Raw genomic sequence first — 24,351 nt, forward strand, 5'->3', positions numbered from 1 at the left:
ATCGTGTTGGTTTTGGAGTGTTACATTCTGCTGCACCTGCCTTACAAAGTAAGCCAGCAGCACATGTTTCTAACTAATCAGTAGATGCTACCACCACCCACTCCCACAAGCAGCTACTGGGGTAGACTATTCAAAGACAGGTAAACAACCAGCCCAAACCCTGGCCCCTACTGGCAAGAGCTTGGCCTATTCTAACCATCCTCCGTAACTCACTTGATAATGTGCAACCAAGCAGTCTAGGCACAGCAGGGAAAGAAAGAAACCTCTCTCTCTCTTGTTAGTTTTGTCAGAAATCAAACCTCCAGTTCCAAATTTTAAAAAATCAATATTTTAAAAAATATAATAATTGGGGGCATCGTGTGGCTGTGATTTAACAACAGCAGCAACAACAAAATTTCAAAGAGACTGTACAATAACACTTCTCATATTTCATCTAGCTTGACCCGTAGTGTACATCTTTTACAGGTAACCAAAACCTCCTTCTGAACCAAATTACAGTCCTTCAATCATTCCAACAGATTACATGCCTTCTGTAGCTGACACTGCATGTGCCACAGCAGACCAACCTTAATGTTATGATAGCCTTCCCAAATCCACTGTGCAAATAGTTTGGAATAACTGGATTGATTTCCTAGATGTCCAGAAAATTATCATCACTGACACATGCCAGGACCTGGCAGTCTCAGGACCTGCCACCGCATTCTTTTGCAAATGGGGCACTTGCAGCCAACCTCCCAACTTTGCCTTGCAGGAGGTGAGGATACTGGAGGGCTCTGTTTACAAAGCTGAAAGGCTGCAGTGGGCAGTGTTATGCTGCACAGTGCATCTAGGAAAAAGGAAACCTGGGAATCATGAAATCCTCACTGGGAAAGCAAGGCTGTGGAGTCTTGGGCAGCAGCTACTACTTCTGTGTTACATTTAGGAATGAGCTGTATAAAACACAGAAGCGACGTGGTCTCTGCCAACAGGGCCTACAGAAGGAGGGGCTGAAAGAAGGGGACAGGGCTTGCAAGGCAAAGGATTATCAAACACAGGGTGAACAGAACTAACAAGGATCAGACTGGTTGGAAAAGCTGAGGCTGTAACGATCTAAGAAATGGTTTTGCAGAAATGGGATTTGAAGAGAGATTTGAAGGGCTGGAGGAGGTTTGTAGATGAGAAGAGGAGAGGTTGGTCTATTCATAGGGGGCAGCATAGTAAATGGGGATGTAAGTAGGAAACCAAGGGGGCTGCAAGGAACAGTCTGCATAAGGTTTAATTTGGCTCTGTCTGGAGACAATAAAATGCCCAACCCTCTGTTTTGTTTTGTTCTGTTCTGTTCTTGTTTAATTATTTGACATGAGCATCCTTGAATACTACTTCCATTGTATCTGCTATATGTAATTACCTGTTTGGTTCACAGATAACCTGGAAAGACCAGCCAATCACTGTTTCAGAGAAAAAGATACCAAGCAAACAGTTTGGACAGGCTTTCCTGCGCTTGTCACCTCACAGGAAGTGGTTAGCTTCAGCTGCAGAAAGTGGACTATTATTTATCCATGATGCTTCAAGTATGGTAATTGTCAGAGTATAATTCCCATTCAACCTGTGCTCATCAGAGCGGTCAAACAAATTTTATTGGTGTTTAAGCTAACTGTTTGTTCTGCCAAAAAATGGCATTCAGGGCGGCTTACAAAAATAATTTAAAATAGATTAAAATAATAAAACACATTAGAATACAGGCTTTGGAATGCCCTGTCTTCAGGAGTTCAACAAGCACCAACTTTACAAGCATTTCCATACCAGCCCAAGACTTATTTATTTGCCCAGTCGTTTTAAAGTTGGTTTATGGTTTTAGTCTCTTCTGCTCTTTTGCTGCTCTCATTTGTTTTTATGATGTTGTTTAACTGTGTGTTGTGTTTTTAGCATGATTAGTTTTATTCATGCCTTGCGCACCACCCTGATAACTTTGGATGAAGAGCAGTCTGAAGATAATTTTAATAGATAAATACATATTCAGGCTGGCACTGAAGCCTATAGGGCACAGTTGACCCATGGAACTTTTTCTGAAAATCATAGTGCTGGTGGCACATGAGCTAAGGCACTGGAGACTGGCTGCTGGAGGCCCTAGTTCAAGAACCCCATTCCACACATTACATTGAATGGGCTGATGCAGATGACTCAATTACTGTTAAGATATGGAGAACTGGTCATGGGATGATGTGCTTAGTCTCCCAACCCTTCCTCTGTGATGCATAAATTCCCCAACCTTCCCTGATAAGCTTAACTATGTTTAAACTTAACTAATTTTAACCCTGATTAATGAGAAGATTTGCTTGCATACCCCCTTCAGTCTCAACTTAGCATCAGCCATGGTTAAAGTTGTCAGAGCAAATATGCACCCACTAATCTAGTGAGAAAGTCCAGTGAAATAGGTTTCCCGATTTCCAAGTATGAAAAAGTGATGTGTTTCATGCACTTTCAGGACTCATCTACCATCAGTAAGAAACTCATGTGAATATGTAGCTCTAAACCATGGCCTTGGTCCCTAAATTACAGTGTTGCTTTCTTAAACATGAACATGACCATTAAAACGGACATGGCCACACCAGATATTTTCATATGTATTTACTTTTCAAATGCAAGCCTTCCCAAGCTTGGTCAGTTGGGCTACAAATTGCAATAATTAAACAAACTGGGCCTGTGTAGACATAGTGGGCAGTATACAATGTTGCCGCCACACTTACACAATCGATGTAGCACTAGGGTTTTCCAAGGAGGTTGCTTACGCTATCATCAATTGCATAAATGGATAGTACCCTATGTTCCCAATCTCTTCACTACTCCCTAATCACTGACCGCGTTTGGATGATTGCAGGGGCAAAAGAACCCAATGTGAGTTCTTCCTCCACCCCCACACATGCTGCGTGCACATGCTGCGTGCATAACCATGATTTGCATAATTACTGGTGATGCAGCATGCAAGCCATGGATTGTGTGATGGGTAAGAAGTCACCCCTGCCACATGTCAAGTTCAGACAACATGGCAACCCGCTCTGCATCGCGGGTAATTATGCAAATCACAGTCACACGCACAGCACACGCGGAGGCAGAGGAAGAACCAATGATGGGTTTTTTCACCCACAGGATTGTCCAAATCTGATCTTTCTCTTCTCCAGAATGACTACCCTGGCCAGCAGGTAAAAGTGGGTTTTTTCTCTTCCCTTTCCCCTCTCTCAGGATGTCCTGGCTCGAGAGTACTGCCATTCATATAATGGACGGGGAATCAGATCACTGGCATTCTCATTGGATGGGCAACATATGCTTGTCAATGGCATGCAAGATGGAGCACTTGTTTGCCTAAAATGGAAGTATGTATGAGTTCAAGAATACCTATGTATGGTGTAAAACCAGACGTTCAGACTTTGAATTTTACTATTCAACAGCAATGTAAACATTTTACTTTGTCTCTATATGCAGTATCCTCCATTGCTGACTTATAGGATTATTATCTAATCCCAAACATTTTTGAGGTTTTTAATTTTAAATGCTACGATTTCATTACTATCTGTAGAAATAGGTATTCTCTGCCACAAAATACATAGAATGTGGGATGCTTCAGGAGATCCCTGCGGGTATGTAGACTGACTGTGTGATGCCAGCTTGCCTAGACATGAATATTTCTACAAGGGAGGAAGAAAAAGAAGCAAATTGTCCAAAGGTAAAATCTTTGGAAAATGTTGAGATAGTATACCATCAGTTGTTGTAACTACTTGTTTTACATCAGTCAAAAAAGAACAGCTACAATCCTTGATTGGTTGAAAAAAATGTGATCAATCTACTAAGGGCAACAATATAATCTCACCAATTTTCTCCTCTCATTTTTCTCACTCCCCCAGGAAGCTTGGAGAGCGCAAAATGAAGGATGCAGTTGACTTCGGGATGTATCTTCTTACCATGCTTAACAACTATCTTTTTCATGAAAACTCATTTCTAAGGTCCATGCCAGAGTGGGCGATGACATCAAAACCCACATATGAATTATCCTTTGAGAGTACTTCTCAGGTCTTACACTTCTTAAATGTATTAAGATATGCAGCAAAAATGTATTGGATGGAGGGAAGCTGGGAAGTAGAATCAGAACAATGATTTCTTGTAAAGGATATACATCTTTGTTCTTATTGTTTTTGTTGACAGGGTTTTTTTTTCATTTCTGGGATAAAACTCATGAAACTAGGTATGGTAATGGCATATCCAATGCTATATGGACCTGTGATGTATATGTGTGGAAATACATGGAAGAGTGTCTGTGCATATGGATCAGCTGGGAAGGTGTGGGGAAATGACTGATGAACGCTATGCATAAAGTAATGTGGTGTGAAAAATTAAGAAACAGATATTAAAAGCCATTACACCATAGATCAAATATGTAACCAGCTATATATAAATATTGAAAAATATCTGAGTTGCAGATAATTGTATTGCAGGAGAAGTCAATGGATATCAGGTTCTGTCTTAATTATTATTTTTTAGATGAGGTTCCATAAGGGATCGATTGTTGAAATGACAGATCAAGATGAATACTATCTTCTGACCCAAGCAAAATCTGGTGAAACTTCATGGTTAGACCAGAAAGCAGTGAAGGTATTTTCAGTACTATAGTAAAGTCTTAATGGTAACTTGTCATATTGTCATGCTACCCTGCAAAAAAAAGCCTATTTTTAAAGTACACCAGTATCAAAAAAACTTGTGGAAACTGATCAGAACTGAAAGCCAAGCAACTTCAGCTGTATCTATGCTAGTGTCCCTTTTTTCATTTCTGTTTGGTATCTCTTTGGCCCAGTTCAGATGTCACATTCCCTGTCCAACAAACCATGTTTTGCTGGGTTGGGAAAGTGCAACACGTTTGAGGGTTCCCATGTCTAGCTTCATAGAAGACTTTTGGGGGTTAGTTTGCAATGACATCTAAACTTAAAACATGGCTTGGTCCAGGTTTGCAGTCCTGCTTTGCAGGGAGCTCTCAAGCAGTAGTTTCCAGTTGGGATGTCACAGCAAACTATGGTTTAACAAACCAGGAAGTTTTCCTCTGAAGAAAAGCATGCCAGAGGTGGTGGAAAGAAACAAGAGAGTGCTCAAGTTCATTGCTAGCTCCCAGTCCAACAAATCATGGTTTGTTGGACCAGGAATGCGATATCTAAACCAGTAAATTCATTTGCCGCTCCCTGGAAGTTTGCAGTAGACCATACTAGAAATAGCACATGCAAATCAAGATTGGGACACTTAATGAAAGCTGATCTGCTGGTTGGAAGGGCCCCATCCTGCTGCATGTTACAGATTCAGTTCTGGTCTATCTCACTGCTAAGGGAAATGAAAGAGCCAACAGAGTTGTTGTTGTTTTGACTGAAAATACAGATAGTTGGGTTTTCACATTATAATCCCCATTAGAGTTTTCCTTTGCTTTGCTTCATATACCCAAGATTGTATTGTTAATTATTTTTCTGTTCCACTCCTCTTATTCTTTTCTACCATCTGTCTCTCTGTTACCCTCCAGGCTATCAAGGATGAGACTAGCAAGTTTGCTGAAATGAGAAAGGAAATAAAAAGTGGAATTAAAGAGCTCCGTAAAAAGGTACGTGTGGACCAGTTGTCAGACTACTTCCAGAGACACTATTAAGGCATTGTCCTTCAGCTTCCCCAAAGCCATTGCGACATTATGATTTTATTTATTTACTTACTTACTTACTTACTTATTTATATTATTGCATTTATATCCCGCCTTTTTTCCTCTTGCAAGGAACCCAAGGCGGCTTACATTATCCTCCTCCTCTCCATTTTATCCTTTATTATGATAACACTGCCCACTTCATTGTGGCTTTTAGATATTCCTTTAAATCCATTGTTCTATCGGGACCCTTTTCCCACAGAGGTGGGAAAGGTCCAGTCTGTGGGCCATAACCTCTATGGAGGTTCCCCATCCAGCCCATGGAGGCTTGGGCTTGCTCCATATGACCTGCCCAAGCACTGCTGCCTGGAAGCTACCGGGGGCACGGGGAGGAACCCCCACTGTAATCTCCAATCTGTGATGGGAGATAAAGCAGGGATTTTCCTGCGCATTGCTTCCCCTCCCAGTTGGGAAGGAGAATGGTGTGCTGTGGAATCCCCGCTTTATCTCTGATCACAGATCGGAGATAACAGTCAGGGTTCCCCTTACGTAGTGTATCACTGTGCATGCCAGTTGGGAGGGCAAGTGGTACGCTAAGTGCTTCCTTGACCGAGGCGCCATGTGGACAAAGGCTGGGAAGAATGTGTTTGGCCACAGCATGAAGAACTTTATCAGGAGGGCTTTAAACTGAATCCTACGGGGGAGGGAGACATAAAGTTGGGGGTAACAACGGACGAAGGCTCATGCACCGCAACGGAGAGAACAGCTCTGATAGCGCCCAGTAATAGTCTTCAGAAACGTGTAGGAAGAAAGCCAGACTATAAAGCACATGGTCTTCGATGTCTATATACTAATGCCCAGAGTATGGGAAACAAACAGAACAAACTTGAACTCTTAATACAGGAGGGAAATTATGACTTGTTAGGTGTAACTGAGACTTGGTGGGATGACTCTTGTGACTGGAATACAGCAATTGAAGGATATAACTTGTTCAAAAAGAATAGGAGGAACAGAAAGGGAGGTGGAGTTGCACTATATGTGAAAAATACATATCTCTGCACAGAAATACAGGAGGATGAGCTTGGTAGCCCCTTCGAGAGCATCTGGGTTAAAATAAATGGAACAAAGAATAAAAGGAACCTGGTGGTCAGAGTCTACTACCGGCCACCCAATCAAGAAGAAGACGAGGATGAAACTTTTGAAAAGCAAATAGCCAATGTTTCAAGAAAGCATGATGTAGTAGTAATGGGGGACTTCAATTTCCCAAATATTTGTTGGGAGGTAAATTCTGCAAAACATGGCCCCTCCAAGGGCCTCCAATTCCTGACTTTTGTTGCGGATAACTTCCTCCTGCAGAAAGTAGAGGAAGGAACTAGAGGATCGGCTATCCTTGACTTGATCCTAACCAACAGAGATGACTTAGTGGATCAAGTAGCAGTTACAAGAACTCTGGGGGAAAGCGACCATGTTATACTTGAGTCTTGGTTCTAAAGGAAGCAAAAGCTGAGTGTAGCCAAACGTGTACCCTGGATTTTAGGAAAGCCGATTTTAATAAACTCAGAACAATGATAAATAAGGTCCCATGGCAAGCAAAACTAACGAGAAAAGGAGTCTAAAATGGGTGGAAGTTTTTAAAAACGGAAATTCTAAAGGCACAATTACAAACAATTCCAACAAGAAAAAAAGGTGGAAGACAACAGAAGAAGCCAGTGTGGCTTCACAAAAACCTTAGAGATGCCCTGAAAACAAAAAAGGACACATATAGGAAGTGGAAGGAAGGCCAAGCAACAAAGGAAGAGTACAGGCAGGTAGCACAGAATTACAGGGATAGCGTCAGGAAGGCTAAAGCTGAGAATGAGCTGAGATTAGCAAGGGATGCTAAAAGCAACAAAAAGACTTTCTTCAGATGCATGCATAGTAAAAGACAGAGGAAAGAAATGGTGATTCAGCTATTAAATAAGGATGGCAAAATGATAACAGATGACAAAGAAAAGGCAGAAGTGCTCAATTCCTACTTTGCCTCAGTCTTCTCCCAAAAGAGGGTCTATGACCCCCCTGGCAAAGGCGAAGTACAGGCTGAAGGGGCAGGATTGCAGCTTGAGATCGATAGGCATATGGTCAAGGAACACCTAATTATTCTGAATGAGTTCAAATCTCCAGGGCCAGATGAACTGCATCCTAGAGTAATAAAGGAACTGGCAGAAGAGTTCTCAGAACCACTGTCTATTATCTTTGAGAAATCATGGAGGATGGGTGAAGTGCCAAATGACTGGAGGAGGGCTAATGTTGTCCCTATCTTCAAAAAGGGCAAAAAGGAGGAACCTGGGAACTACAGACCAGTCAGTCTGACATCAATCCCTGGGAAACTTCTGGAGCAGATGATAAAGCAATCCATCTGTAAGCACCTTGAAAACAATGCAGTGATTACTCGAAGCCAACATGGATTTGTCAAAAACAAATCCTGCCAGATGAATCTGATCTCATTTTTTGATCAGGTAACCTCCTTTGTGGACTGTGGAAATGCTGTGGACATAATATATCTCGACTTCTGCAAATTATATTTCCTTTAAAGAGAAAGATCAGGCAGCCAACCAGGAAGCAGAGCACCGATCATTGACTCCACTCTGGATCTGATACAAATGAAACCATCATATCCTGATGAGCGAACTAGCTCAAAGTGGGCTAGATGAAACAACGATCCAGTGGATCCACAGTTGGCTACAGAATCGGACTCAAAGAGTGCTCATCAATGGGATCTTCTCAAACTGGGGAGAGGTAATGAGTGGGGTATCGCAGGGCTCAGTCCTGGGCCCAGTGCTCTTCAACATTTTGATTAATGACTTGGAGGAGGAGGTGCAGGGAATGCTGATCAGATTTGCAGATGACACAAAATTGGGTGGGATAGCTAATACCTTGGAAGACAGAAACAAAATTCAAAGTGATCTTGATAGACTGGAGCGCTGGGGAGAAAACAGAATGAAATGTAATAGGGATAAATGCCAAGTTCTGCATCCAGGAAAAAGAAACCTAATGCACAGTTACAAGATGGGTGATACTTGGCTCAACAACACTACAAGCGAGAAGGATCTTGGAATTGTTGTCGATCACAAGCTGAATATGAGCCAACAATGTGATGTGGCTGCAAAAAAGGCCAATGCTATTTTGGGCTGCATTCATAGAAGCATAGCTTCCAAATCCCGGGATGTACTGGTTTCCCACTACTCAGCACTGGTTAGGTCTCATCTGGAGTACTGTGTCCAGTTCTGGACACCACACTTTAAGTAGGATGCAGACAAGCTGGAGAGGGTTCAGAGGAGGGCAACAAAGATGATCAGGGGACTGGAAACAAAGACTTATGAAGAGAGACTGAAAGAACTGGGCATGTTTAGCCTTGAGAAGAGAAGACTGAGGGGAGATATGATAGCGCTCTTCAAGTACTTGAAAGGCTGTTCCAGAGAGAAAGGCCAGGATCTCTTCTCGATCATCCTAGAATGCAGGACACGGAATAATGGGCTCAAGTTATAGGAAGCCAGATTCCGGCTGAACATCAGGAAAAACTTCCTGACTGTTAGAGCAATACAACAATGGAACCAATTCCCTAGGGAGGTGGTGGGCTCTCCCACACTGGAGGCATTCAAGATGATGCTTTGACTTAGATTCCTATGTTGAGCAGGGGGTTGGACTTGATGGCCTTGTAGGCCCCTTCCAACCCTACTATTCTGTGATTCTGTGGAGGAGCCAGGGAGGCTTTGGGGCATGCGTGCTTTCCCTGGTCGCGACAAGACCCCACATGGATGGGCACTGATGTGAATGACCAAACTCTGGGAGCAAAAGAGATCATGTGGATCTTCCCCATGTCAGTGTCCTGAGAGGCTCCTGTGGCAGCTTCAGCTGCATAGGAAGGGCATTTAAGAGTGGATGAGCAACTAGTGTGTGGCTTAATTTCAAAGCCTTCATCTTTTTTCTGTGCTTTATCACACACATGCAAAAAGGAGCAAGCCCCTGCATATCTAGCAACAATAACCTATTCACATGCACGTGTTGCTTCTTATTGGAAACCTGCAGAGTAGACTGTTTAGGCCAAGTCAGGTGCTTATCTTCAGCTGTTTAGTGTACAGTCCTTTAATTACACTTGGCTTTCCTCCTTCCTTTATGGGATTGGAGAACAGCATGGAGGTGCACCATTGCAGTCCTTAGGGCTAATTCAAATATTACAGCAAGTAACTGGAGGCTGCTCGAAGTGTTGCCATTGAGGTGTGAATCCCAAGGGACAATCGTTAGATGCACTCCAGCATTCTGTTTGGCTGTGGCTTCCTGGTACTTCCTAGGGCCTGTCTTCATGGGTGATTTGCTGCGGATTGGGACTGTTTGGAGGTCCTTTGCAGCACATGACATCATGGCCAGCCTGCAGCCACCCCAGAGTTTATCTGTGGGGAAGCCACATTTTTGCAGAGTACTTTTACTCCATTGTTTTTCTTTAATTCAGCTCCTCTGCACTTCAGCTGCTGTGTGTCCATCCCTCCACTTTAAATTCAGTATGATTGGGCTTTCCTAGGGATGTGTCTTTCACCTGGCCATGACTTTGGTAACCTAGATAGCTAGAGTAACTAGCCTGCCTTTCCAACTCATCAAAGCACTAGAGCGCTCCTCCGTGCCTTCAGACTTGCACTGGACATCCTTTCCATCAGTGGAAATAACTAGCCACCAGTTCCCAGCCCAGCCCCATTAAAAGCCATGATTATGCGCTTCTCTGGTTCTTCCGTTACTTCCCCACTTCTCTGATGCTTGTGTAATTTTGCTTCTCTGATGCTTGTGTTACTTTGCTGCTTCTCTGCACAGAGGGAAAGGGCTGGCTGGACATGCCTCCCTCTGCTAGCGCGCCTGCTGCCTCTGCTGGCTGCCTCCTCTACTCCCTGTCCTGCATTCTTTAATTTTCACAGTACCACCTTGATACAGCAAAATACTGGGGCTGCAGGCTCCCGCTTCTAGCTGCCTCCTTTTGTTAGATAGCTAGTACTTGAAACAGCATGGCTCCAATTTTGTCAATGGGAAAAGGACGCTACAGAGTCTCAATGGGGGGAAAGCAGGCAACAGAAGCTGCAGGCTGAGAATGGGTGAAGCAGCTAGCTCACTGTATTTACTCCCTGGAAGGGTGCAACTGGGGTTTTATGACTGGGCAACAGAGGTGCAGACTGTCAATGGATGAAGTGGCTAGACCCCTGTATTTACTCCCTGGAGAAGGAGAAAGGGGGTGGGAGCTCTAATTCCCTTACTAATGGCTGGAACGGGGCAAAATAGCACTGGTGGGGTGCTGTCATGGGGAGCCTTTAGATGCTGTTGGGGTTAATAACATGGTAGCCGTGGGGAGCCTGGACAGTGGTGGGAAACAAGCCTCTCTTGCTGGTTGAGTAGCATCTGCCGGGTTGATGATGTTCAGTTCTACTCCCCCCACCCAACCCGGAAGTATGTTGCTTTCAAGCACTGTGTGACCCATGAAAAGTGGATTTCTAAGGTACATACACTCAGTTTTTCTTGCTTTGTGTGTCTCTGATGGACCAAAGCTGATTCCATGAAAATCCAGATAATACTCCAACATGTTTCTCATTCCGTTGTCATGAATATCCCCCCAGTGCATGAGCGGAATATGTTTGGTGATGCATGTTTGGTGATGCCCTTCACTTTTTATATCAGCATGAGGAAACACTGGTTCTCCAATCTTATTGTACTCCAACTCCCATCAGCCTGAGCCAACTTGGCCAATAGTCAGGGATGATGGGAGCTGCAGTCTGAAAAATCTGGAGAGCTGCAGGTTTCCCACCGCTGCTTTACATACATTACATGCCTCCCTCACTGATCTTTTCTCACTGACCCTTTTTCTTTAAAAAAAAAATAGATTCAGGAAATGATGCTGGAAAATTCAAAGGTACCCAAAATTGAGAAACTGGACCAACAAGAATTCAACCTGGACATAGAAGAACAGGAGAAACAGCAACTGCATAGTGAAACAGAAGTGGAAAGGGTATGGTCAACTTGTGGGGAGATAGTTTAATTTGATAGCTGCAGAACAGAAAGACGCATTGGCTAGAGCAGGGTTAGGCAAGCTTTCGGACACATGTGACATTTTAAAAAAGTGTCTTGGGCAGCACCACAAATTGCTGTGGGAGGGGAATGTTGGGAGCACCCCCTTCTCTGAATTTTCGCCCTTCTGCAGGGCACCCTTTCCCTCAACTCTGTTAAAGTCAATGGTGCAGTCTCACTCCATTGACTTCAACAGAGGTAGAGAAAAGCTTGGCGATCAAGGGTGCACTCAAGGATCAGCCACAGCCACCATGTTGCTGACCCCTGGGACAGAGAGCAAAGAACTAGAACGCAGGAAGATTAAATGCTGGCAGAAACTTTTAAAGTAACTACTTTGGGTCATTGGCAAAGTATAAAGTAATAGTGTTAGAAATTTTCTCTTTGTGATGAGTAGCATGAGGTTGAGTATTTTTTTAAAAAGCAGCATAGAAACATTGAAGAACACAGACGTGGTAAAAACATATGGCACTGAATCCAAAGTCATGCAAGTGGACGTCCACTGGTGTACCAGGACTTCCCCATCCTCCCCTTCCTATTGCAGCCCCCTGCATGCCCACCAGATCTGCTCCAGTGTCCCCCCGCCCCCGCCAACCCTCCAGAGCAGATTTGGGTGGCTGCAGTGGGGAGGGGAAATCTGTGCCAGAAGCAGTTTCCTTTCTGCTTGCAAAATGACACCACTGGATCCGACTCATAGCCTTTGAAGTTCCTTCCAACTCTGTGTTTCTATACCAACAAGTTACTAAGGCAACTGTGGCTTCTGCTTCAACTGTTTCCAGAATCTGAAATAAGGAAATCCGAATTCTCCAGATTGGTATGAGGAAAGCATCCCACAACAGGTTAGCTCCCCCTATCGCCCAGGAAAAGCAGGGACCCATGTGACTGAGTTTTAAACACTGTTGGCCTGAAGCTCCTCCTAGCCAGCTTGTCCCTGCATTTCGCCTAGGACAGAGCTAATTCTCATCTCCTCCTATCTCAAGCCTATACTTATCTCTCTTTCTAAAATTTCTTAACCTTACCTTTTTGACCTTTTTTTTCTCACAACCAGCCTTTTTTTTCACCCTCCCCTTAAAAAAAAAGCAAATAAAACCATTTCAAAGCCTGAAAAGAAAAAGAAAACAATGACTCATGTGAGAATCCTTAAGAAGCCATCAGCGGATAAAATGATGATCTGCCAGGACAATGGAACAGGAAAATCACCAGTTTGTGGCTTCGGCTGCCTACTGAGTCTTCCAGCCACAGAGGATCAAAAAAGAGATCACCAGCCTGAGGCTACGGCCCCTCTCTGAGTCTTTTAGATGCCAGGAGGGGCGTAATCCCGGCCTCAAAAGAGGAAAGAAGTGGCCGAGGCTGAGGGAGTTGCGGCCCCACTGCAGGCCACCCTCTCCACTCGGAACAGGAGGAGGAAGTAATGGAGCAACAAAGGCTAGATGCTCCAACAACATCAAGGGTGAGACTGAATTCATTTTTTTCACAGAGGATTCCCGCCAAACAAATTGGGTGGTCATTTTAAGTTGCAGTTTTGATTCCAACTTGCAAAGGGAAGCCCCTCCTCCCTCCACTTCCTCCATTGCTCAGAGAGGGAACAATGAGAGAGCCACCACTAGGGATGGCGGAGAATTCCGCCACAGATTTCAGTGAGGCCGAATGCCAGTGCATTCGGCCCCCCAAAACCCTTGCCGGAACAGCCTCCCACCCCCCGCCACCCTGCGGAATCCCCCTGGGATGAAGCTTACCTGGGGCAGATGCGGAGGTGGCGGCAGCTCCGGCAGCTGGTATCTTGGCCAGCTGCTGCGGCCGCAAATGGTGGGCGTCGTAGCGGCCACCATTTGCATCCTTCCAGGCTGCCTATCACAGTAAAGGTAGCCATGCAAATGGCGTAGCGGCCGCCATTTACGTAGCTCCCTTTACCGTGATAAGCTACATAAATACTTACGTAGCCTATCACGGCAAAAAGCAGGGGTGCAAACGGCATAGCAGCCGCCGTTTGTGCCCCTGCTCTTTGCCGTGATAGGCTACGTAAATACTTACGTAGCCTATCATGGCAGCCTGGAAGGACGCAAATGGCGGCCGCTACAACGGCCGCCATTTGCAGCTGCAGCAGCCCAGCCACGGCCGGAACTCCAGCTGCGGCTGGCCCCGGCCGGCGGCTCCGCCGACCTGCCGCGGAGCCAGCCAGGGAGGATTCTGGGGGGAGGGACGGAGCACCTCCCCCCCATCATGGATGCCCCAGCACAGAACCATGTTTCGTACATCCCTAGCCGCCGCCGCCACCACCACCATCTATCACAAGCACGGCTCAGTTAGATAAATCAGTCTTATCCCAGATCACTAAGGCAATACTGCCAGGCAGACTGCCAGTCCCTGCAGGACCAGGCCCCCAGGTACTGAGCCAGCTGTGCTGACTACTTCCACCTGTCCCTCCTGGAAGGGCTATATAGGCTGGCTGGCTGAGGTGGCCTGGGAGAGTCAGTATCTTCAGGAGAAGCTACCACTCACAGAAGAGGGCCTGCTGCTCTCCCTGTGGACTCCTGCCTGGCAGTGTTTGTAAGGGGGATGCATTGTTTTTATTTTTGTTTAATTGTTGCTGGGGGGTGGGTTTGGGGGAGATTTTGTTGTGTTTTTAGGGGCAGGTAGCCTGCCTGATAGGTGGGAGAGAGGGGGCATGTGTCCACCTGACAAAGGCAGTGGGGTGAGCATTGGGGGCCACACTATACCGAGGCTAGGTGGCAGGTACTGGCGGAGCGCTAAGGGCAGGCCATGCCAGGTAAGGGGAATAAGAGAGAGATGCGTAATATCTGTCCCCTGTTCTGGGCCTGTCCAGAGCCAAAGGATGGCTGGGGGAGGCATGACTCCACCTTCTGGCCTTTGTTTGCTGCTCTGCAATGCCAGGTCTGTTACCCAGAAAACATCCCTCGTCCATGACATGATCCGGGATGAGGGTGCAGACCTGGTATCTATTATGGAGACCTGGCTGGCCGAGGCCGCTGCTCCAACTCTGGCAGCCATGTGTCCAGCTGGATTTTCATATGCACAGCAGCCGAGGGCTGGGGATCAGGGAGGGGGAGTGGCTGCTATCTACCGAGAGTCCTTGGTCTTCACCAGACCCCCTCTCTGGGAGACCAAGGTTGCTGAGTGCATGTACTGGAGGTTGGGCCCAAAGGGCAGTCTGGGGATTCTGCTCGTGTACTGTCCACCCCGCTGCATGACTGACTCCCTGGCTGAGGTGCTTGAGGTGGTCTCTGATGTGTGTCTGCAGTCCCCTAACTTATTGGTGTTGGGGGACTTCAATGTACATTCAGAGGCCGTCCTCACAGGGGCACCTTGGGACTTCACAGAGACCATGGCTTCCTGGGAGCTGCACCCTATTCCAACTGGGCCCACCCATGTAGCTGGTCATGTGTTAGACCCTGTGTTTGTTTCTGGAGAAGCAGGGAGTGATCTGGAAGTTGGGGGTATATCCACCACCCCCTTGTCATGGTCAGATCACTATCTGGTGACATTGGACTTCTCAGTTCCACAACCCCTCCACGGTTCAATCCATGGTTACGAGCTCTGAAACAGGAGGTGAGACGGCTAGAGCACTGGTGGCGGAAGTCTCGCTCCAAAGATGATCAGACACAGGCTAGAGCTGTATCTTCAGCCGATCATGTGGCGGTGAAGGCAGCAAAAAAGGAATATTATGCTGCCTCCATCGCATCTGCAGGGTGCTGTCCCAGGAGGCTGTTCCAAGTAGTCCGGAGCCTGGTCGGTCCTGTGGCTCCGGAACCACTTGAGCATTCTAAGGCCTCCTGTGAGGCCTTGGCAAGGCACTTTGCAGATAAAATTAGTCGGATTAGGAGTGTTATTCCGTGCTCCGTGGATACAGTTCGTGAGCAAGAGGTGGTCTGTGGCAAACCGGTTTTGTGGGATCGGTTCCAGCTTCTTCTTCTGCTGAAGTGGACAAGGTGCTTTCATCTGTAAGGCCGACCACCTGCTTACTTGATGCTTGCCCATCTTGGATCATTATGAGCTTCAGAGAGAAGCTGGGTGAGGGGATCAGGGTGGTGGTGAACGCCTCCCTTGAGGAGGGAGTGATGCCATCAGCCCTCAAGGAGGCAGTGATAAGACCGCTCTTAAAGAAGCCCTCCTTGGATCCTCAAGTTCTGAACAACTTCCGCCCAGTCTCAAATCTGCCATTTTTGGGCAAGGTGATTGAGCGGGTGGTGGTGGTGCAGTTGAAGGCACACTTGGAAGAAACTGATTATCTAGATCCATTTCAGTCGGGATTCAGGCCTGGGCATTGGACAAACGGCCTTGGTGGATATGAGGAGGGCTCTGGATAGGGGTGAATGCTCCTTCCTTGTTCTCCTTGACCTCTCAGCAGCTTTTGATACCATTGACCATGGTATCCTCCTGGACTGCCTGGAGGGGTTGGGCATTGGAGACACCGTATTATGGTGGTTGCTGACCTTCCTCTCCTGCAGGTACCAAAGGGTAGCACTGGGAGAGGAGGTTATGGACCCGTGGCTGCTCACTTGTGGGGTGTCACAGGGTTCCATCCTCTCCCCGATGCTATTTAACATCTATGTGAAGCCACTGGGGGCTATCATCAGGAGGTTTGGGGTGCGGGCTCATCAATATGTGGATGACACGCAGAACTTCCTCCCATTTAAATCTTCACCAAGGTTGGCCGTAGAATCCCTGTCCAAATATCTGGAGATGGTGAGTGGCTGGATGGGAAGGAATAAGCGGAAGCTGAACCCTGACAAGACCGAGGTACTTTTGGTGGGAGACAAGAGGAGCCTCCATGGACAGCTGGGAGTCCAAAACGACCCCCATGCTGCGGACCTGGTCTTTCAAGGGTAACCTTACCCCATTCAACACCAGGTCAGCATCCCCCAACCTCCTCTTGTCTCCCACTGTAAAATACGAAGGTATTTATTCCATTTTCTTTCTTGTCGCCAAAAAGGGCAAAGGCTAGAGACCTAGGCTGGACCTCAAACACCTGAACAAGTTTGTCAGATACCAACAATTCTATATGGAGACACTCCAAACCATCAACGAAACCCTTCCAAAATTGACTTTTTGATATCAGTAGACGTTATAGAGGCATATCTGCATTTTCCCATCTTGCTGCTTCACAGAAAATTCCTATGCTTCACCTACCAGAATTGTCATTACCAGTACAAAGTGAGGCCATTTGGCCTATCCTCGGTGCCCCGCACCTTCTCCAAGATCATGGTGTCTCTAATAGCTCACCTCTGGCTAAAAGGCAGGCATATTTACCCATATTTGGATGACCTTATCCAGTCTATTTCCAGTCACAAGCCTCACAGGATCGGCGGACAACTGTCGAATGGCTAGGCCAGCACAACTTCATCATAAACAGAAAGAAGAGCCACCTAGCGCCCACTCAACACCACCAAGGGCTTCATATTCCTCTCCCCAGGGAGAATAGTCAAGCTTCAGGACTGTTTGAGGGCAGTTCATTATCAAAGAATAACCAGCTTAATGGACACAGCACATCATCTGGGTTTGATTATCTAATGTCTTGGCATTCTCCTGTGAGTCAGACTGCACTCTCTCCCCCTTCAATGGCTCCTGCTGTCCTTCCAAGCTCAAATAGCAAAGAGAAATCACCTCTACATCTCCCTCAACATGTCAGAGACTCCCTCAGATGATGGCAACACCTCCAAAATCTACAGGCAGTCAGCCCCTTCCAGGAGCCAGATAGGCTCACACTGATGACAGATGCCAGTCTCAAAGGATGAGGAGCCCACTGCAACTCCCTCCTGGCTCAGGGAAAGAAAACGCAGAGGAAAAACTCCACAGCATCAACTGGCTGGACCCCAGGGCAGTCAGCTAGGTCTGATATCCTCATGTCAGCTGTTACATTCTCACGTTCCTAGTCAGAACGGACAGCACAACGGCACAAGCACACACAATGTTTCAAAGGGGTACCAAATCCCATTCCCTCCACCTGGAGGCCCAGAGCATGCTGTTATAGGCTGAGTGGAACTTAGCCTCCATATTAGCCCAACACATCAAAGGGATTCTGAACCATACAGTGGACTAAGTTGACAACAAATAGAACCACAGGAATGGAGCCTATATCCAGCAGTGTTCCAGGAAACTGTACACTGCTTTGGCCCACTCACGCAGGACCTGTTTGCATCCAGACACAACCACAAGCTGCCAAGATTCCTCTCCAGATTCCAGTCTTACAGAGCTAAAGGAATAGATGCACTGTACATCAACTGGCCGAAAGAGAGGCTCTATGCATTCCCTCTAATCCCCCTGCTAGCCAGAATTCTGCAGAAAATCAGAAATGAACAAGCAGCTATAGTCTCAGTAGCCCCCTTCTGACCACAGCAACCTGATTCTCCAAGATCCTAGTCCTCGCAGTGCAAGGACCATGGTTCCTGCCCCAGAAGTCAGACCTCTTGTCTCAGGGACCAATACTCCACCCAAATTGGCTAAAAATAGCTACCTGGCTGCTAAAAGGTCCATCTACTTAACCCTGGGCTATTCTGAGGATGTCATATGCCCCTTTCTGGCATCTCACAAGGACTCCACCACCAGAATCTATTAAATACTGTAATGCGCTCTATGTGGGGTTACCCTTGAAGACGGTTCGGAAGCTGCAGCTGGTACAGAACGCAGCGGCTCGCCTGATTAAAGGCAGCTGCCAGCGAGATCACATCACTCCAGTGCTGAAGGAGTTGCACTGGTTACCAGTTGTTTTCCGGGCCAAATTCAAGGTGTTGGTTTTGACCTTTAAAACCCTAAATGGTTCCGGCCCAGCCTATCTTCAGGAGCGCCTCCAGCAGCACCAGACAGGCCGCTTAACAAGATCGGCCTCGGATGGCCTTCTCTCTGTCCCTTCAGCCAGGACAGGTAGACTGGTGGGGACGAGGGAGAGGGCCTTTTCTGTGGTGGCCCCCACTCTGTGGAACTCCCTAGGGAACTCCGTCATGCCCCCTCTTTAATGAGCTTCTGTTGTGCATTAAAAACGTGGTTGTTCAGGCAGGAATTTGGGGTGGGTTAGGGTGTTTTAGGAAATGTTTTTATTGTAGAATTTTATTGTTTTAAACTGTTTTATTGTACGTTGTACATCGCCCAGAGTGGCTGGGTGACCAGCCAGATGGGCGATTAATAAATTTAATAATAAATAAATAAATATCCTGGAAGGCCTTCTGCAGTTGAAGTGAAAGGGAAAAATTAATCCATGGGTGGCAGGCATCCAGGAACTCCTAGCCTTTCTCCAGAAAGGCCTCCAAATGGGTTTAAACCAGGCACCCTGCACAGACAAACATCAGACCTGTCATCAGTCCTTTCCAAGCTGTGTAGGCAGCCACTAAGCTCACAACCTCACATCAAAAGATTCCTTTGTGGAGCAGCTCTCAAAGTCGTCCTTCAAACAGGTCCGACCTTTATCCCTACGGTCAACACTCTGTTCCATAGTCACAGGAGCTTATTCTGCCCTCTTTCTGCCCTAACCCTTCTCATCCACAGGAGAAGGCCTGGAACAAGCTAGATGTCTGCAGAGCTGTTAATGTTTACCTAAGAAGGACAGAGGCCTTTCACAGATCAGACTCACTGTTTGTTTCCTTTCAACCTGTCATTATGGGCAAGAAGGTTACCAGAACTACTTTAGCTAGGTGGTTAAAAGCTTGTATTGTTTCGGCCTATGAGACTTCACATCTCCCAAAGCCTTTCCGAGTCACAGCTCACTCCACTAGGGCACCAGCCACATCAGCCGCCTTAAGTACTAATGCTCCCCTGGCAGAAATCTGCAAAGCGGCCACCTGGATAAGTCCTAATTCCTTCATAAGGCATTACAAAATATACACATATGCCTTAGCGGACGCATCCTTTGTCAGCAGAGTCCCCCAGCAGGTAGTAGCGCTACAACAGACTAAGACTTATATTTTTCCCACCCAAATAAGGGCTTTAGCATGTCCCATTGTGGGATGCCTTCATCTCACCAACATGGAGAACGGAACATTGGTACTTACCGAGAAGGTTCCTTCTGGTTTGGTGTGCGGAAGGCATCCCAACCACACCCTGCAGCACCACCGAGTCTGTTTGCATAGGTAATCTGGCCACTCGTCTCTGCACTTGGCTGGCCAGAGCTTCTCCTAAGGATCCTCAAAGTTTGTTTTCTCAGATTTGTTTCTATGTATTTACTGATAAAGTATCTGTTCCTCTGTGGTTCTTCCTTACCTATGATACAAAGAGATGTTTTCTTCCTCAATTTCTGAGCTTTAGCCATGGACGGAACTAGCTAGGAGGAGCTTCATACTAATAGTGTGTAAAACTCAGTTTCTGTTTTTCCTGGGCAATAGGGGGCGCTAACCCATGGGATGCCTTCCACAAACCAACCCCAAAGGAACCTTCTAGGTAAGTACCAATGTTCCATTCTCCTACTCAAACTATTTTTTAATTAAGGAAAACGATGAACATTTGCATAAATTACAGATTCTTGGATGTATATGTTTTTGTATAATGACATTTATAGAAGGAATTGGGGTGGTAGTAATGGCAAGGAAATGCAGGAGTTTTATGTAAAAGTGATGTAGCCTTGGCGTTTGGGGCAAGGGACTAGACACTGGAGAAAGTGGATGATGAAAAGATTCCAAGGCTGGTGTTGCTTTAGTGTTTCTTGTCTCCTGTAGCATCTGCCTGAGCCTTCAAAGGCTCAGACTACAGGTGGATTCTAGTCTCCTAGGTGACAACAGTTGGCAGATTCTAACATGACACCCTTGGGCTATCATATGCAATCAATATTCAGAACCTATTTCAAACTTGTTTTCCCGTTTTCCCCTTTCCCCTTTCCCCTTTGTTTTTGTTTTTTTCTTAAAAAGTAACCCCTTTTGACATTAACCAGGACTTGGAGGATGTTTCAGCCATACCCCTTGCTGGAGATTTTCTCTGTGAAGTTGTGAACTCCACCCACCAGAAATGATATCCCTTACATTACTTATAATCACTTATCTTGACACAGAAGTGCTTTGCCCTTTGAATGTATAAAGAAATTAGGACTTGCAATGGGTTTCAGGAGTTGGTATCCCAGGAAACCAGCTGTGCCCTCCTGCAAACACTCTCATTCTGTTCTGGTATACTGCAACTAATGCAAATTCAGCTGCAACCTTTTCAACTCCAGAATCTATAGCAGCCTTCCCCAACCTTGTGACCTCCAAATGTGTTAGGCTACAACTCCCAGCAACACGGGATCCTGTAGATCACAGGCTGATCTATAGGAACAAGTTTAGAAGGAACATAGCCCCTATAAGTCATATTTCTAAGATGTTTGCTTCATTGTATTGATGGCACGCTCCGGAAGAGAGCGGAGGACAGGAAGGCCTGGCGTGCTATGGTCCATGGGGTCACGAAGAATTGGACACGACTGAACGACTGAACAACAACAGATTTATACATCTAAATTCCACTGAGATTAAAGAACACAGTGACATAGATATGAAATTCCTAAACAGATACTTTGTATACCCAAGCTTCCAGTTCTGTGAAATGCCATGGGATTAATGCTTGGAGCGCTCACAATAGTTTAGAAGGGCTTTGATGTCTAAGGTTTTCAGATTAGCACTAGTTAATATCTGTACAGAGTTTACATGAATAACAATGTAAAGCAATGAAATTAGTATCCTTCATCTCATTTGTTTTCTTTCTTATGAAAAAGGTAAGGAAGGATATAGAGATGGAAAATCTAGCCAATTGCTATTTACGCGAAATCATCAAACAGGCATGCTGGGACGCCATGTCTATTAAAGGACGTTCAGTTAAGGTAGGTTCTTTTACTTTTTCTTTCACACCTTTCTCCTGTTGTAACTTTCTCCTGTTGTAATCAATTAATAACTAAGTAAAGTTATTAAGGGCACAATCCTATGCATGGCTGGCTGGAAATGCTGGGAGTTATAGGACTTTTTTCTGTCTAAACATGCATAGGCTTGCTCTGTAAGTCCAGAAAAACATTCCCATGTCACAAACCTGTCCCTAGATCTTGTAATACAGGAGTCCCAAGATTGATTTTCTGTTGTGTGAACTAAGTAAATATATGTGGGATTTTGTTGCAGTCTGAATGGCTGCAAAACTCCTTCTGTAAATTATCATTGAAGCAGCATACAATTTTCTGATATTCAGCAAAATTTTGGCACAGTCTGAAGTTCTGTATCAACTATATTTAGTAAGCAAACAACAATTGCATTTTTAAGTCTTACTGATGTCGGCAGGAATGTAAAGCATTTGGAAATCAAAAGGGCTTCAAAATACTATTATTCTTTGCTTACTTAAATATAGCTGACCTAGAAAAACTATGATGATGGACTTTGCAATGAAAACCAGACTTTGCAATGAAAACCTTCAGAGTTGTCAGTCATTAACAGCATAATTCAATACATGTCTACTCAAAAGTAAGTCACATTGATTTCACTGCGGCTTGCTCCCAAGTAGGTATGTATAGGGTTGCAGCCCAAATTATGAATGGGGGCGAGGAGGAGAAAATGTTTATTTGATTTCCATAATTTGTTCCGGTTGCAAAACACTCACATACATAATCAGGGGATGCGTGTAAAAAAGTTGAGACTTCATAATTTGACTCATTAGTTGCAGCAAGTCAATTATATTGACTTAAAATTTCATCTGTTTTGCCCAAGACACAGCTCAGAGAAAACTAAACAAATGCCTCAAAGGAGATTTGTAAGAGTCTAGGGAACTATCGGCATGCCTAGGGAAGCTCCAGAGCCTTGATGGAAAAGGAACTAGCTTGTTTGATGAACCTATATGATTTGCCCCAGTCCAAACAGTGTATAGCTTATGCAAAACCTTATTCATGCATTTGCTATACAGTCTCTCATTAGCCTCCTGTTTCTTGATCTTTTTATCTTTTATTTTTTATTATTATTTAATTTATTAATCGCCCATCTGGCTGGTCACCCAGCCACTCTGGGCGATGTACAACATACAATAAAACAATAAAATTCTACAATAAAAACATTTTCTAAAATACCCTAACCCACGTCAACTGCCTGCCCGAACAGCCACGTTTTTAATGCATGACGGAAGCTCATTAAAGAGGGGGCATGACAGAGTTCCCTAGCAAGGGAATTCTCCAGAGTGGGGGCCACCACAGAAAAGGCCCTCTCCCTCATCCCCACCAGTCTAGCTGTCCTGGCTGAAGGGACAGAGAGAAGGCCATCCGAGGCTGATCTTGTTAAGCGGCCTGTCTGGTGCTGCTGGAGGCGCTCCTGAAGATAGGCTGGGCTGGAACCATATAGGGTTTTAAAGGTCAAAACCAACACCTTGAATTTGGCCCGGAAAACAACTGGTAACCAGTGCAACTCCTTCAGCACTGGAGTGATGTGATCTCGCCGGCGGCTGCCTTTAATCAGGCGAGCCGCCGCGTTCTGTACCAGCTGCAGCTTCCGAACCGTCTTCAAGGGTAACCCCACGTAGAGCGCATTACAGTAGTCTAAACGAGAGGAGACCAGGGCATGTACTACTGATGGGAGCAGATGGTCGGGAAGAAAGGGGCGCAGCTGCCGTATCAGATGGAGTTGATACAGCGCTGTCCGGCTCACAGCTGATACCTGAGCCTCCATGGACAGCTGGGAGTCCAAAATGACCCCCAGGCTGCGGACCTGGTCTTTTAAGGGTAGCCGTACCCCATTCAACACCAGGTCAACATCCCCTAGCCTCCTCTTGTCTCCCACCAAAAGTACCTCGGTCTTGTCAGGGTTCAGCTTTAGCCTATTCCACCCCATCCAGCCACTCACGGTCTCCAGACATTTGGACAGGGATTCTACGGCCAACCTTGGTGAAGATTTGAATGAGAGGTAGAGCTGCGTGTCATCCGCATATTGATGACACTGCACCCCAAACCTCCTGATGATAGCCCCCAGCGGCTTCACATAGATGTTAAATAGCATCGGGGAGAGGATGGAACCCTGTGGCACCCCACAAGTGAACAGCCACGGGTCCATAACCTCCTCTCCCAGTGCTACCCTCTGGTACCTGCCGGAGAGGAAAGACCGGAACCACCATAATACGGTGTCCCCAATGCCCAACCCCTCCAGGCGGTCCAGGAGGATACCGTGGTCAACAGTATCAAAAGCCACTGAGAGGTCGAGGAGAACAAGGAAGGAGCATTCACCCCTATCCAGAGCCCTCCTCATATCATCTACCAAGGCGACCAAGGCCGTTTCTGTCCCATGCCCAAGCCTGAAGCCTGACTGAAATGGGTCTAGATAATCAGTTTCTTCCAAGTGTGCCTTCAACTGCACCACCACCACCCGCTCAATCACCTTGCCCAAAAATGGCAGATTTGAGACTGGGCGAAAGTTGTTCAGAACTTGAGGATCCAAGGAGGGCTTCTTTAAGAGCGGTCTTATCACTGCCTCCTTGAGGGCTGATGGCATCAAGTAAGCAGGTGGTCAGCCTTACAGATGAAAGCACTTTGTCCACTTCATCAGGAGGAAGAAGCTGGAACCTATCCCACAAAACCGCTTTGCCACAGGCCGCCTCTTGCTCACTAACTGTATCCACAGCGTGCAGTGGTCAATTTTCTAATCTGGTCAATTTTATCTGCAAATCTGGTGCAGATAATGCAAATTATCACACCTAATCTGGTCAATTTT

At 46.0% G+C, this 24,351-nt stretch overlaps 1 protein-coding gene across 1 annotated transcript in view; it reads left to right on the top strand.

Moving 5' to 3' along the window:
• CFAP43 (cilia and flagella associated protein 43) overlaps nucleotides 1–24,351 on the top strand; it is an 84,944-nt gene that overhangs the window by 32,742 nt on the left and 27,851 nt on the right. Inside the window, exons 16-22 of the mRNA XM_084846382.1 lie at nucleotides 1,403–1,555; nucleotides 3,220–3,350; nucleotides 3,879–4,044; nucleotides 4,513–4,623; nucleotides 5,531–5,608; nucleotides 11,535–11,660; nucleotides 21,399–21,503. Coding sequence (XP_084702508.1) covers nucleotides 1,403–1,555; nucleotides 3,220–3,350; nucleotides 3,879–4,044; nucleotides 4,513–4,623; nucleotides 5,531–5,608; nucleotides 11,535–11,660; nucleotides 21,399–21,503 — 870 coding nt within the window. The remainder of the gene's footprint in view (nucleotides 1–1,402; nucleotides 1,556–3,219; nucleotides 3,351–3,878; nucleotides 4,045–4,512; nucleotides 4,624–5,530; nucleotides 5,609–11,534; nucleotides 11,661–21,398; nucleotides 21,504–24,351) is intronic.

Source organism: Heloderma suspectum, chromosome 3 (assembly GCF_057233095.1).
Source record: "Heloderma suspectum isolate Gila_16-S chromosome 3, 16-S_ref, whole genome shotgun sequence".
Classification (NCBI taxonomy): Eukaryota; Metazoa; Chordata; class Lepidosauria; order Squamata; family Helodermatidae; genus Heloderma; species Heloderma suspectum.